Source organism: Microtus pennsylvanicus, chromosome 11, assembly GCF_037038515.1.
Source record: "Microtus pennsylvanicus isolate mMicPen1 chromosome 11, mMicPen1.hap1, whole genome shotgun sequence".
Taxonomy (NCBI): Eukaryota; Metazoa; Chordata; class Mammalia; order Rodentia; family Cricetidae; genus Microtus; species Microtus pennsylvanicus.
Genome location: NC_134589.1, coordinates 56,498,748 through 56,515,034, shown reverse-complemented (window position 1 = coordinate 56,515,034; position 16,287 = coordinate 56,498,748). Strand labels below are relative to the sequence as shown.

The window sequence follows — 16,287 nt, the reverse complement described above, 5'->3', positions numbered from 1 at the left end:
TGGTTCACAGAATTTTCTACAGTCCTAAGAAAACACTTTGAAAACTTAATATAGAAGAAAAGATATAGTCGTCCAAACTGTGTTCAAGACTACAATGTAAAGTCAGGAGAATCACCTCAAGGCCAGATTAGGTAGAAGGGTCCCTGCAATCACTCAGGCTGCAGACACGAACTATAGTTCTGACACAAAAAGGGAAAGGTGCAGACAAGCTGAGTGGGGTGACATACTTGTGCAATGCCAGCGCTCTACCAACAGAAGCAGGAAGTCTCAAGTTCAAGTCTAGCCTGAGCTACACCCAAGATCATAGTCAAAGGAGGAAGAAACATTACTTCAGGGTTAGAGTCACAGAAATTAACCAGGATTATAAAAGTAAAAATAACTTCCTTAAAAGTCAAGAGATCCTAGCAAGCTGGTCAAGGTGGGTGGGTTCCAATTCCACTGCCTATAGAAATCAGTCAGCATCTGGGCTTGCTGAATGGCATCACTCCTTCCAATGACATGACCCAAGCTTGACCAATCAGACTCTGGTCTGTGCAGCTTGAATGACCCAGTGACAGCACATAACAGAAAGCCCTCCAGTGTCTTCTATCCCCTGTGACCAGGCTCTCACGAGCTATTCCCATGATGCACTGTTCAACTTTTCCTTTGGTCTAGAGAGTAGTCCCCATCCATTCCCAAACAGACCACAGTCTGCTGCTACAACAAGAGAAGCCTGGTTGCCCACTTAGATGCCCTGGTCCCAGGGACTGATTGGTGCTGACCACATTCCAAATGGGGCTGGAGAGGTGGCTCAGCAGTTAAGAGCAGAGGATTGGAGTTGTGTTCCCAACATCCACCTCAGCAGCTCACAGCCATGTGTAACTCCAGCTCCAGGGTCATCCAATCCTCCTGGGCTCCTAAGGCACTTGTTTCCTCTCTCTCTCTCTCTCTCTCTCTCTCTCTCTCTCTCTCTCTCTCTCTCTCTCTGTGTGTGTGTGTGTGTGTGTCTCTGTCTCTCTCTCTCTGTCTCTGCCTCTCTTTCTCTCTGTGTCTCTCTTTCATGCACACAAACATGTAGCATGCATGCAAGTGCACACACACACAACACTCACACACTCTGGCATGCACACACATCCTTAAAACTCTAAAAATGGAAAACCCTGGTAGCAATGAAACACAAGAATAATTCCTCTCGCATTCTCCACAGTAGTTCTGACAGAAAACAATGGAGCATGCACATCCACAAAGCAACAGAATTCTGAAGCGTTTCTGCATAAAGACATGATCACCATCATCAGGAGTCTCCTTATCCAGATGTATCACAATTACATGATCATCCTGAAAATAAGTAAAACTTTTATAGACCAGATTAAAAGATATTAGGACTTAAGGTAAAATGCTAATTAACCTGGTTTCAACATTATATACTTTAGATTTTTCAGTGTCTCTCATAAATATCCATTAAATTAGGTGGCTTTTGTTTATAAAGAGAGAAGCAAGTCAGCATGATGGCTCAGTGGGTAAAAGCATGTGTTGCCCCACCTGATCACCTGTGCCCATCCCTGAGACCCACATGACAGAGAACCAGCATTTACAAGTTGATCTCTGACCTCCACACGTGTGTCATGCACACGTATGCTCCCAATATGGTACATAAATGTGACAAGTTTTTAAGGTAGATTAAAAAGTGAAAGATAGAAATTACCATCAAACCCTCAAAAACATGACTGGCTTCATTGATCTAAAAGTCACTTCCCAACAGCAGGCTAGTCTATGCCACAAAATGAGGTCTCCCATCATGTCCAGAACACTAGAGATGATCAGTCCCCCATATTTGAAACCAGGGCTCGAAAGAACTGCCAACATGTTGCATTCAGATCCAAAAAGATAAAAACTATTACAAGAAACTATGACTACAGTTGCTCTCATTGAGTCCCGGAAGGTTTTCAATTTTGTTGTTTGTTTGTGTGTTTATTTCAAAGACTCCAGATGCCAATGTACAAGCAGCAGAAATCACAAATGGCTACTGGTCCTGCAGGCTTAACCTTCCCTCTCTCCGGACTTCCTGCCAAGCTTTCCTATGCAGTCAGCTTTAGCGTTGGGACATCACCTCCGAGTGATCTTCTGGATCCCGTGTCCTTATCCTACAATCTTCTCACATTTTCCCCCATGTGAAGCAAATGTTAAAATAGTTGCAACTATGTCAACACAGAACTTACGCCCTCGCTCTGTTCATGTCCGGCATCCTCTCCAGTTTCCCTACTGCCACCACTAAAGCACAGCAGCGAGGGGCATGTCGCCCCCAGGGTCTTCCCTCACAGCAGCCACAGCACTCTGCCCTTCCCCGTGTCGAAAGTGGGGGCACTGGCAGAACGGAGGTCTGTCAAGTAAACGCACAAGTTTGGGGTACACTTAAGAGACAATGCTCACCTCAACAGTGGGAATGCACACACTGATGATGGGGACCAGGGAGGCACTGTGAGGCCAGAGCCTGGTCTTCTTGACGCAGCTCTTAGGTTGCTGTTTTGTCCCGAGCTGGGGAAGAAACTGTAAGGCTTTTGCAGAAATACAGTCTGCCTTCCCAATGGAAGGCAAAGAACCTTCAAAGGGCGCTTTTCTGCCCCTTCTGCTGACGCTGCTTAAAGGAAACACAGCAGCGAATATTCTATTGACAAAATTTCATTTATGCACTTTGTGGTTAAGGCTCCATACAAGATACTCCATTACCTTAAGGAATGGAGACAGTTTTATTTTTATTTAAGTCAGGCGCAGTTAATTAGCATTTCTAAAACCACCTAGAGCAGTGGTTCTCAACCTTCCTAAGGCTGCAGCCTTTTAACACAGTGCCTCATGCTGTGCTGACCCCGGCCATTAAATGATTTCATCGCTACTTCATACCTTCATATCCAAAATTACTTCATAACTTGCAGCTTTGCTACTGTTATATTTAATATATATTTATATATAACATAAATGTCTGATATGCAGATGATCTTTGGCAACCCCTGTGAAAGGGTCATTCAGTTGAGAACCACACTGACCTAAACTACAGGGACTTGGGACCCTGTGGCTTGCAAAAATATGGTACTAGGGAGAGAGCAGGAGGCCTCCATCCAGGCTCACTCCACTCAGGAGGCACCGCAAATTTGGCCCTGCTGGTTTCCGCCTCTATTTTTCCATCTGCAAAGTGGGTCTATAAGCAGCACTCGATCCATAAGGAAGCTACAATGAGAAGAGTCCTCGTCAGGTATCTCAGCCAGGTTTTTAGAACAGGTCTTGCAGCCTTGTCTCCCCTTCCATGCCTGCAGCAAGGTTGGCTTTCAGGGCTGTATCTGGAGTGAGGTGTGGCCAGCTGTCTTGTTCTGGCCAATGAAAGGGCAGACGTGGCACATGTTGGAAGCCAGAGTGTGATTCATGGCCGTCTTGTGTCCTTTTCTTCCACCATGGAGGCAACTGTGGGACAGAGGCCAGGATGGCATGAAGCGAGAAGAGTTGTCCTCACTCTATGGGCCAGTGCTGGGAGCCACTAAGATCTGGCACGCTCTGACTGTTATATTACTGCCATTACTGATGCCGCGAATCATGTTCTTAGTTAAACACATAGAAGCACATGGCAAAGACAAATGGCCATCAGTTTCAAGTTATAAGTTTCAAGTTCTCAGGAACACAGGTAAAGGGGACCTGTGTGTCATATGCTGTGTCCAAGAGACTCTCAGCACAGCGAGGGATCCTGTAATAACTATAATCTATTAGCTGCTTATTATAAACAGGCATTACACTAAAGATATTGTATTTACTATTTCACTGAAGCCCAGCAATAATCGCATGAAGTGTCATGTCATGGTGGTAGGATGAGACTTTCTGTTCCCTTCATTACTCCCTTCTCTGGAGAAAGGGCATTTAAAAATACCTTTGTTAAAACTAACTTTGAAGCTGAACATGGCAGTAAATGCCTCTGACTGCAGCACAAAGGCCGGGAGTAGCAGCAAGAGCAAGGTTGTTTTCCTGATGTTGGCCCCTAGGGAGGAGCTGAGCAGCTCCTTCAAATCTGCAGCGGGGAGACAGCGCAAGACTCGGAGACAGATGTGCAGAAAGAAGGGAAGCCCTGGTGATGCAACTGGGAGGGGGTGGCCAGGCTCCGGTCACTTCCAGGGGAACTTTGTGACTATCTCTGGTCTCTCACATCAGAGCCAGTTTTGTGAATTCTAGGTCAGAGACGGAAGAGTCAGAATGCCAAGAAATGTCATTTCTCCTTTCTCTCCTCACCTTCAGCAGTGCCCAGGGAAGAGTGGAGGGAGTCAGAATCGATTCCCAGACCCCTCACAGAAAAGCAGTGACCTTGAGAGAGTTCACCTCCATCTCAATTCATTTCCCATGAGCCCAAAGGGACGGACTGTGACATTATGTTACTTGAGTTCCCATAGCAGATCTGACCTAGCCTCCCATACAGCATGGGACATTGACTGCTCAGAGCAGGCAAAACAAACCCAAGGAAATCACGAGAGAATTCAAACGAGAGTAAACTAGGCCTAAAAACAGATCTTGAGGGTGGGGAGATGGGGGCAAAGCTAGTCAAGGGGAAAAAGCGAGACATTCACATTAAACCACATTGGAAGTCCAATTTATATGCAAAGTCTATTAAACTTGTTTTAAACATCAAAATCATAATAAAATGAATATTTTAAGAATGTGTTACTCAGAGTGATTCAAGGAAGGAAAAAAAGAAAACATGACTAGTCTAATGGCCAGAGAAGAAAATGGAAACCTGCCAAAGAACTATATCCAATGAGTGTCCTTGGAAAACTGTTCACGAACTTCAAGGAATGAGAAAGTCCTGGTTTCAACACTCCTTAGAAAGGAAGACTGGAGAATCCATTTTTACACTGTTACTAAAATGTGAGAGACAGAGCAAAGATGACAAATCCATACAAACAATAAATTTAACCTAGTCATGCAGAAACAGCCAACAAACCACAGTGTGCAGGAGAGGAGAGCTCAGTACTGGAGACTCTTCCAAAGGCCAGGGACACACGCGGCGTATGCTAACCCTGACTGCCTGAGTCTGATGCTCAGAATCCACAGGCTGCATACTGGAAGAAGAGAATTGATTCCCACAAGTAGTCCATGCACACAAGCACACATACACATATAAATAAATGTATGTTTAAAAAAATCTCAAACTAACTACTATGCGCTTTTATTAGAGTCAATAACAAAGGTGCCTATACATCGCCACAATATCATAGTGCCTTTCTTTGAGCACTAGACAATGCAATTAGACAAGAAAAAGAAGTAAGCACAAACTAAGAAGAAGACACAAAACTATTATTTGTAAAAGATACATTGATCTACTGGAGAATCCTGTAACCGAAGTTCTAAATTGTTTAAGAGCAATGGAACAAAAAAGAGGAAGAAGGAAAGAGACAGACAGACAGACAGACAGACAGAGCGAGAGACAAAGACAGAGAGAGAGAGAGAGAGAGAGAGAGAGAGAGAGAGAGAGAGAGAGAGAGATTCTAATCCCCAAAGCACAGCAACAAGTTTAAATCATCCAAAAAGGAAATCATGAGCCAGGGGCACTGAAATCATAACCAACTACATGAGAAAGTGACAGACAAGCTTAAATAAACTGATGCTTCCTTGAGAAGCATGCTTATGGTACCCAACTCTACAAGGACGGTGAAGTCTCACAACACCCAATGTTGCAAAGACGTTTCGTAAGAAGATGTGGATAGGCGACGAACACCTTTCTTCCACAGGGCAGACAGGAAAGTCTCCAGCCTTAGGCTCAGAGCTCTGATGGCTGGGCCTTGGAACAGCCCTAACAGAAGCTGGGGTGCAGGGTCCAGCATGGCTCTGCTGTCCCCTCAACACAGGGGCCTTAGAATGAGAATCAACTTACCACTGCCCACCACTGAGCCCACCTCAGCTTCCTACTGGAATTGATTAAGGCAAGCAAGGAAACAAGTCAGAAACCCTCAAGCACAGACCTGTGGTTTGGGATTTTAAGGACCTAATAGTGGTACTTCAGTATTGTACATATGAATTACACCATCCACTTAATAATAGGATAACTAACTTAGAAACAAGAAGGACCCAGAAAGTGAAACATGACTTCTAACACACATCACACATCAGAACGGATGGCTGGAGAATTCCAGACTGGATGGTAAAATCAAGGCCTTCCAGATACTGTTGAAGATGTTTGAGTGTCTCTGTATTCTGGGTCTGCTTATTAATCAATAAGCATAAACCATAAATTAACAAATCCCAAACACAAAAATTAGATTTCTTTATGAAGAGAAAAACAAAACAAAACAAAAAACCTAAACCAAACTCTGAAAGCACTCGGGAACTACAGGGAAATGTGCACACAGGCGACTAAGCAGGTACATACTGGGATATGAGAAATTACCTAAAAATCAAGCAACGTTGTGAACATAAATTTAGGAAATTAAGACAAAAACAAGTGTAGGCAATTCAGAAAAAGTGATAAATATCCAGGAAAACAAACAAACAAAAAAGTTCAAGCTAACTAAAAGCCCAAGGATTTTGCCACACACTAAAAAAAAAAATCGTGTTAGTTGCTGATAGAGCTGGGGAGAGGGAGAATTCTACAAAGGATGGAAAAGCAGTGTGTGTGTGTGTGTGTGTGTGTGTGTGTGTGTGTGTGTGTGTGCACGAAATCCACACATTCACATAGTATTAAAACCTCACACGCTCTCTGATCCAACAGTCGCACTTCTGAAATGTCGTCTTAGAGACATAAATAGGTAGGAGGATCAACAAGGAAACCAGTTAGCTATGGTGGACTATGAGATACCCTAGAACATTATGTTATTGATTATATGCATATATGTATCTGGTATGAGAGCATAATCAAGATAACAGGAAGGGGGTCAAGAAGGTTACAAGAGTACACATAATACGGTCATTATTCTTTTTGAGAATATGCAGTCATGTAACCCATGACGATGTACGGATCAACAATGGGCTGCAGATACAACGGTGGCTCTACAGGACAGCATCACCAACAGCAGCAAAGCACTCTCTCCAGGAAGCTCGCACAACCAAGGTATCACCGTGCTAAGAGACTGCAGATGCCCGCTAACAGACTGCATCTAAGAATTACTGTGGCTCCGTGTAGAGAACCCCTAAATTTCCCCTTTTTTTCCAACGATCCCTAAGTCTATTATTTCTCTATGATGGACATTACTTATGCAACTAAAAATCATGGTTAAAAAATGAATTCTGTGGGAAAATAAACATTTATTCTAAAAATAATCTCTACAGTTAGAAAGTGAAAGCCACATCTGCTCTCTGGACAGAAAGGCGAGTTTCATACTGCTGGGCACCACAGCCTCCCAAGGCAGCAAGGGGGTGGAGGTCCACGAACCAGAGGGGAGCTGGGCCCTTCCACTCTCTCCCCTGAACCTGTTCTCTGAGCTCCAACATCCTCAGCTCTGAGCCAAGCATAATTTCACTGTTTACCGTCATTGCGGAAAGAGCATTTGAAATAATCTGCTCTTGACTACTAATAAAAGGGATGATTACAGATCCCTCTAAAACAAACAACCACAAATTACTGTTTTATTCACGTGGCTACTAATTTACTTTCTTAAAAAGCCACAGAAAAACAATGCTTCTTATCACCCACTATTACAAGATCACCAATCAGGGTTGATGAATTCCACCAATGGAGGGAACTGGGAGGGGAGATGATGATTAATTGCTACTCAAGATAAAAAAAAAAAAAAGCTCCCTCACAGTGACTTGCAGGTCTGGGCTGAGAGAATTCTGCAAGAAACCCAGGCAGCCTCCTGCTGACTGCAGAAACCAGGCCAGCAAAGGGTAGATGGGGCAGGCCTGCAGAGTAAGGAGTTCAGAGGACCACGGGCAAAGGTCCTTCTCTCTGCCTCTGCAGCCTGTCAGCAGTGAGCCAGTCTGTGTTGTTATCACACAGCCACACCTCCCAGGAGGTGGGGCCTGGGCTCCCAGGACTCTACTGAAGAATTCTAGGGCACAGTCTCAGGTCTGGAGAGCCCTGCTGCACTCATAGAAAGTGGCTGCAGAAGCCTGCATTGGTCTGCGAAGTCCGGATCGCAGCCAGCCAATTGCAGGTGATGACTAATGAAGGCTTGTCCTGACTTTCCCCTCTGGTCCTATTGATCGGCTGGTGGCTTTCAGATGCGCGCTGAAGGACAAGCAGTGACCTCAAGGAAAGGGTCCTCAGTGGCTTTGGCCAGAGCATGAATGCAGGCCATGCCAGAGCTCCTACAAGTTGTATGGCCTCACACCCAGCCGGGGACCACTGGCCAAGGTCTGAACCGCCTGCAGTTCAACTGTGCAGTCGGTGCTGCGGCAGTGAGGCTTGGCAAGGCTGCAGGAGGAACCAAGCCCTCTCAGCTCCGCCTTGCAAACTAGCGAGCAGTCGAGGAATGGAAAGCAGAGCTCTGGAGACGAAATTTGTTCTTCCACCCCCAACTTAGCACCTCTAAGCCCACACAATCCAGTGCAGCCCAAACAGCCTTGCTCCTACCTACAAGTCCATCGGCACTTGCCTACTCTTGAACTTACTGTCCTACAAGGGCAGACCGGATGCAGAGCTGCTGGGCAGTTACTATTGGAATCCATTTTTAGGACTGTGTATGTAGAAGGCTAATGTTTCCTGGAGGCTGAATGGGAGAGCTTTAAAGGAAAATACTCAGAACCTGAAGGTCCATCCGATAAGCCCTTCATCAGGCCAGGCTTCCTTCAACCTCATCACAGCCCTCTAAGATGGGGGTTTGCTGGGCTCCCAACATGCAGACTAAAAAAAAAAAAGTCCTCAGCAGGGGCTGATTTTTGCTTCTTGCATCTCCTCTTTCACCCTGTAGATCTCTTGGGTGCTAAAGTGCCAGCTCAGCACTTTGGTTCACCCAACACAAACCAGATATCACTTCCAAGAAGAACACTGACTCTCAGGATGGGTAACATCCCAGAAGACACTGGACTGTACTGAAGATTTAACAACAAAACAACAACAAAGCAAACGGTGCCACGTATGTGGCAAAAGCTCAGCCCTCCTTTGCGGCCCCCGGGCCAGCAGCAGCTGCCCCTCAGTCCTCTAGGCAGCCAGTCCCAGTACAAAACTCAAAGCAGCAGCGCCAGGTGCTCTCCCTCATCTCCAGACTATCCAGCACTCCTCTGCTTACAATGCATGGATCTGATCCAGTTGCCAAGGAGTTTCAGAGAACCTTCTACATGCCAAATTGTATCTGCCCCCAAGGGGCACAAAATCAAGCCAGGAAGATGATTGACAAGTTAAAGATTACACTCCAAACGAACCTTTAGAAGCACAGCACACCCGTAAAATTCAGGCTCCGGTAAAGAGGACTGTTTGCAGAGGGTGTGTGGCCCATAGGAGACAGCCGACCACCTTATACCGAGTGACTGAACACAAGCATGCCATCTAAAGACTTGAATACCGGCCCAAAGATCCCAGAGATGCTCTCCATTAAGCTGAGAACCATGTTGGGCATTTTTCTGTGGTAACATCATCGCCATTGCAATTCCTGTATCTCTACAGGGTAACCTCCATGATTCCCATTTTGCCAATAAGAAAACTAATGTGCAGAGAACCCATCTCAAGATTGCTAAGCACCCAAGCAAATACGCCCCACTTGATAACAAGTGTTCCAAGCCAGTAGGTACAGGGTGGCCAGGAATAGCTTTCCAGATATATGGGGAAGATCAAGGCAGAAGCAAGTGCACTGTCTGGAAAATATGACCAGGGCAGGACCTCATGTATCCCAGGTTGACTTTGAACTCATTAGGTAGCCAGAGATGATCTTGAACTTCTGATCTTCCTGCTGCTATCTCCACGTGGATTATAGGTGTGAGTCACCATGTGGTACTAAAGATTCAACCCAGAGCTTCACACATGCTAGACTAACACCCTACCAATTGAGCACTTGGCAACTCTTTTCACAGTTGCTGATGTCTAGTTAGAGATGCCCAATTCAAGGCAAAGTACTAAGAATCCAAGAATATACTCGAGGGCAACCCTTACACTGTTCAAAAGACATGAGCCAGTTCCTACAAGTTTTTCATTTGGAATAATCCCAGAACCTGCAAGTTACCGAAAGTGAGCTAGGTGGGGGGCCATGGAGAAGGGTGGCTCTCAAGCCCACCTCTCCTCCAGAAATATGGAAAGTCACTACTTCCAAGACCATAGGAGTGAGAACCGAGTGTCTACTAGAACGACTCTCTATAAAACACTTCATAACACCGCACCCGCTGTCCAAACTTCTAAACCTGCAGAGTCCTGAAAGAAAATGGCCCCCATAGGGAGGGGCATAATTGGGAGGTGTGGCTTTGTGGGAAGAAATGTGTCACTGTGGGGGTGGGCTCTGAGGTCTCCTATCCTCAGGTTATGCCCAGTGTGGATCACAGTTCACTTCCCGTTGTTTGGAGATCAAGATGTAGAACCCTCAGTACCACGTCTGCCTGCACACTACCATGGTCCCACCATGATGATAATGGACTAAACCTCCGAAACTATAAACCAGCCCCCAATTAAATGTTTTTCCTTTATATGAGCTGCCATAGTCGTGGTGTCTCTTCACAGCAATAGAAAGCACAACTAACACAAGCGCTATGAGTGGCTAGTGAATAAAGATATTAAGAAGCAAGTCCCGGCCCTTTCCCCCATGCATCGGGTCATGCCTCCCAACATCCTCAATAGGAAGAAGAACCCCACGCCACCCCTTCATTTCCCTCGTGGACCAGGAGGAAAATTTTAATCTTGGCACCAACCAACTGCCTACAAGGCGCTGCTGTGTGTCCTTGGCATGCAAGGGCGATCAATACATTCTATGGGAGACAGATGGGCAAAAATCAAAAAGGTACAAGCTTTCAAGCAGCAGTGAGTGCTGTGCAAAAAAAAAAAAAATGAAAAAGGTGATGGGCAAGAGCTGGGAGCGGGGGCTACCTGAGCCTGCGAGCCAAGTCCTGATGGATGAGAATGCTATTTGAGAAGACCACATCCTCAACCGGGCAGTAAAAGTTGGGAGTCAGCAAGAAAAACAGCCCTACAGTGGAACTGGGCTTGACATGTCTGAAGCACAGGAGAGTTAAGTGGCAGGGGTTCAGGGTCCAGGAGAAAGGAAGACAAAATGAGCATGTTGAGACAGCGGGGCCTGCCGGTTCAGAGGTGGTCATGCAGGTCACTGGAATTTGGGGACTACCAGGTGGAAGGCGATGGCCCTGGGAGTGGTGGGGCAGTGGAGCATCATGAACTAAGTTTTGCTTTAAGGGTTCACTCTGGACTTCATCAAAACAGATACAAGCAGGGCCTCGGTTTGTACAGGTTGGTCATCTATACAAGAGCTCCAGCAGCCCTGAAGATGAGCAAGGTATAACCATGGATTTGTACTTCTAAGAATATTCTTGCAATAAGTAAGACCACTTTTTAAAAAAAAAAAATCCGATTTGTCTTTGCCGTTTTTCACTTCCTCCATGAACTAAGGTGAAAAAATAAGGTTACTATGTCCATGACTCAAAAATCTCACAAGTCCTGAAAAAAGATCGAAGACTCGGGTTTCATGAAGGCAGCATGAATGCTTTTTCCCCATGACATTTAGATCCTAACACACACACACACACACACACACACACACACACACCACTCCAAGACCACGAGAGACAGCAACCCCTGACCACTGCCCCCTGAGATGTCTAACGCCATCACATAAACCAGATCCCAGACCGTAATCCAGAAGCCGAAACAGTAAAGAGTGGTCAGCCTGACATCCCCAGTACCAGGAAAACACTATCTCAGCATCCAACATACCAAAGACGGTCCACGTGAGGCTATATTTGTGGCAGTACCATGCCAAAAATCTGGGCTAATCTGACTCTGCTATTCATAAATTCCCCCTCATGTTAAAGCACATGTGTTTGGGAAGGGGAAAATGAATCCAAGTCTAGTTTAGACGCTGTTACTTGGAAACCATCTGGAGTCCCAGAGAAGCCACCACATCCCCTGCCCTCAAATGCCCACTGTAACTAGGGCAGTATGCTTCCATGGAGTTGAGACGTCCTCGAGTCTCCAGAGAAGTCCCCCACCCCCACCCTACCAGGTGCCAGCTCAAGCTCCACTTCCCACCCAAGAAAGGTATTTGGTTTCTCAACAAACCTGGCTGAGCGCACTCCACGTGTGAAGCTTGCACTTGAATTGCACCTGAGGCTGGGGTTCTTTGCTCTCTGATTGCTTTAAACCGCACACCTGAATTCCTTTGACAACCACAGAGAAATTCTTCCCCAGTCACAAGGATTCCATGAAAAAATCCCCTCTACCTAACAAGCCTGTGTTTCGAGCATGTCTAGCTTTGGAAGAGACCCACCAGAATCCTTATGTAACCTTAATAGATGTTGGCACCCCGCAGATCCGCTCCTGAAGACACTGGCCCAGATCTAGTCCACGTTCACCAAGATGAACAGTCTGGGTCCTGCAGATTCCCAGGGCCGAGCTGTACTGAACTGGGAGGGAGGGAGGGAGACTGTCCCCATCCCCTACCTGGCTGCGAGCCTCCGAACCTCTCGTCTTCCAAGGGAGCTGAACCTCGCTTTCTGCAGCCTCCCTCCCTACATTGAAATCAGTCTTGGGACCGAGCCTACAACAGCGCCATGCCACCAGCACCTTCCCCCTCCCCGCCATCCTTTCCCCACCCCCAAAAGCTAAAGAAAAGCGGCCAGGAAAGTGATCCAGAATCTTGTACAGTCACAGTCCCTGAAAACAAACACGTCGCGGCGGGGAGTGCGGGGTGGGGATGTCGACCAGGCCCGACACTACCCTAGGACCAGAAGCAGCCCTGAACTGGGCACAGGTAGGGAGGGATCTCCGGAGGCAGCCAGCGACTCAGCAGCCACCAGCTCCTTCAGAGCAAACACCTGTTTCCAGTAAGAATCACGACCAGAGGGAAAGGGAGTCCCTGGGAAAGGCAGGGAGGGCGAGGTGAAGGGGCAGCTGGGGACGCAGGTGGAGGATGCGTCACTCTCTGAGCTGGGCAACCCAAGCCTAGACCAGTCGGCGGGAAGCAAGAAAGGGTCGGGTCAGGAGAGGAGAGGTCGCGCCTGCGGGCCCCAGGAGGAACGCAGGAGCTCCAGGCAGGGCAGCTCCATCACCTGCGCCCGGTAGATGCAGCCCCGCGGGCGTGCCAGCCCCAGGCAGCCAGCGGGTGACCTACCTGCCCACCGTCTGGTTGGCCAGCTGGCGCATACGGTTAAACTGCTTCTTCATCGTGGTCCCGCTGCCGCGCTAGCCCGGGAGCTGGGGAAGGACGGAGCTGCCCGGAGCCCGCCGCAGGGTTACATGGCTCCCGCGCCCAGCCTCCTGGGCGACGGCGGCGGCGGCACTGCGGAGCCTGGGGAGCCGCCTGGCCCGCGCCCAGCCTCCCGAGAGCACCTCCGCCTACTCCGCCAGTCGCATCCTTCTCTGCGCCACGCCCGGGGCCGCCCTTGGCGCCCGCCGGTACGCCCGGGCTGCAGCCCCTAGCCCGAGCCGGGCGAGCGAACCGGGGAGCCTCCGCAGGCTGGCTGACCAGCTGGCCGGGTGGTCCCCTTGCGCCTGTGCGGAATGTGCCGTGCATGCTGGGACTTGTAGTTTTCTGCTCCCACCTTTCCTCTGTCCAAAGTTTGCAAGGACAGCTTTAGTGCAGAGGTGGGAGAAGGCAGTGTTGTCAAGGCGTTCAAGCTTTAGCCTTCTAGGACAGTAAATATTTTCGTGCTTGAAAGGTGAAACCAAGGACACAACAGAAAACAGAGTGAGCATCTGGCTCCTATTGCTTCTCAAGAGAATGTGAGACGTTTTAGTGCTGAATTCAGAGGAAGACACGCAAGTGGGATGTGCTCATTAAATTGTATAAGGTCACCTTATTGGTGTTCAGTTACAGGGTTAAGCTTGGCGCAAAGGGGTTTCGAACTAGGCATAGCATGCATCCCAAAATGCCATCCTTAATCGTCTCCAAACCTAGTAGGTAAGCAAAGCTAATATAGGATTGAATGAGTGACATCTTGTCTACTGGTCCAACGTGAGACAGCTCTCTTGTATGACTTAGATTCTAGCTTCATAGCTGTGTTCATCTCCTTTCCACTGCCAGACTATGAATGGGCATTGGCTGGGCAGCCACTGGTGCCCACCAGCTTGTTGAAAGGAATTGTGGTGCTAGACTTAAAAAGTGGCAGGGAACAGGGAACAGCAAAACGACTCAACAGGTAAAGGTGCTTGTCACTAAGCCTGATGACCTGTGTTCAAGCTCCAGAACCTACATGGTAAGAGGAAAGAGACTTCTGCAAGTTGTCTTACACACACACACACACACACACACACACACACACACACGTGCGCACACATAATGTTAAAATATTAAAAAGAAAGAAAATGGCAAATGATCCCAATTGTTTGTCATCATGTGTTTCAAGTAAAGTCAGAGTTGTTGGGCAGCAGGGGCTTTGGATCAAACAGATATGAGTTCCCCTTAGACATCCAGGTACCTAGTAATTATAACTTTAGGGAAACTGCTGGGCATCCTTCATCTCCAGTCTCCCCATCTCTGATAGCAATCACTGCTCTCCAACAGACAAAAATAAAAGAGTACCATTCTTCATATCCAATTACATACAAACTACCATAGAGTCCACTGGGATGGATACAGTAAAAGTTAGCACCACGGGAAAATCCAGAATAATTCCTATTCTTAGAAATGAAAGAGCATCTATGACCCAAGATAGTTCCCATGTGTTGATTACAGTAAAAGGATGTCCTAAATATGGATCTAAGTATCTTACTGGCCAGCTGAACAAAAGATGGTTTGAGGCATGTTTTGGCTGAATGAACATGAAATCTTTAATTAATTGTGAATTCAGCCTCTGCTTATTAGGTCAAGAGTTCTAGCTAATTAGCCAGTGAAGGCATCATTTGCTTTTAACTGAGTGGATATGGCTAAAATGTCAACACCATATTTATATAAGCAAATTGTTTCTATTTTGAATTTAGAAAACACATGACCACAGTGGTTAATAATGATTCTCAACTTGACAGGCTCTGGAATCACCAGAGAAGCAAACTTATGGGCACGACTGTGGGAGAGGGTTTAGGTTAATGGAGGTAGGAAGACACCTCAAATGTGTGCAGCACCATTCTATGGGCTGGGGCCCCCAACTCTGTCAAATGGAGGGAGTGAGCTGAGTGTTATCCATCTCTCTCTTCCTCATGACAGCTGATGCCCTGTGACCTGCTGCCTTGGGGTCCTGCTGTATGACTTCCCTGCTATGATAGACTGCACCTTCAAATTGCAAGACCAGATGGACTCTTGGAAGTTGCTTTTGTCAGTGTGTCTCTTCACAACAACAGGAAAAGCCACCAATACCCTGATAAGTGTGACTTTGTGTATGTAAGTAGCAGTGAGACATTAAGAACACCATATGACTTTAAACAGCACTGGTTTGGGGGGATTCTGGTGGTGGTGGTCACATTTACAACTGTGTTATTCAGTACAGCGGCCCATGGATAGGTGTGGTTGTTGAAATTTCAGTTAACTAAAGGGAAGAACTTAGCATCTCAGGCACCCCAGCCGTGCTCTAACTGCATCTTCTGCTTCCGGTCCTCCAGAAAATATAACACAGAAGAAAAGGGAAAATTCCATTGAGTCTGTGCTTTTGAGCTTCCAAACCAGACTTCAGAGACCTGTGTAAGAAAAAGAAGTTTTTAAAGAAAAGAGTTTGAATTCCAAGAACTGGCGTTTGCATGTAGCTTATGAAGGACTGCAATATCATGCGGCCTAAAGAACTTGAACTCAGCATGCTGCTGGGGTGTTGAAGATGATGACTCAGGAGATGAAGTCAAGGAAGAGAAAAGGGAAGTAGATGATAAGACACAGACTCTATCATTATCCAAAAATAAATCTATGAAGTGCTACCTATCCCTCCTGGAGGGGTTATGATTTATTGAGGTCATGATTAGTCAGGTGACTTTCTGTGAACAGGAAATATATACAGAACATCCTCCGTCTTCCTTTCCCACTACATAATAAAACCAGCAATGAATTCATTCTCGGACGCTGTGGAACACAGTGGCAGCCATGTGGCTGGAGTAGGAAGGATACCTTGATTATTTTACACCAGAGGTTTAGGTTTGCTGTTGTCTCATCATTGCAGCTCTGGGGGAGGTGTCTGGGATAGAAGCCTGTGCCTTCTTCCTTCTGTAGTCCGTGCTCGGCAATGGGAGTAGCGAAGCTGTCTAGCAGGACAGGAAGTGCCTCCATCACT

At 46.9% G+C, this 16,287-nt stretch overlaps 1 protein-coding gene across 6 annotated transcripts in view; it reads right to left on the bottom strand.

Annotated features, from left to right (window-relative positions):
* The window catches only part of Arhgap44 (Rho GTPase activating protein 44), a 157,492-nt gene extending 144,084 nt beyond the window's left edge, over window positions 1–13,408 (bottom strand). For all 6 annotated transcript variants that reach the window (XM_075992154.1, XM_075992152.1, XM_075992155.1 and 3 more), the window contains exon 1: window positions 13,209–13,408. In XM_075992154.1, the coding sequence (XP_075848269.1) occupies window positions 13,209–13,261 (53 nt within the window). In that variant the 5' untranslated portion in view covers window positions 13,262–13,408. The remainder of the gene's footprint in view (window positions 1–13,208) is intronic.
* Between the last annotated feature and the right edge of the window lie 2,879 nt (window positions 13,409–16,287).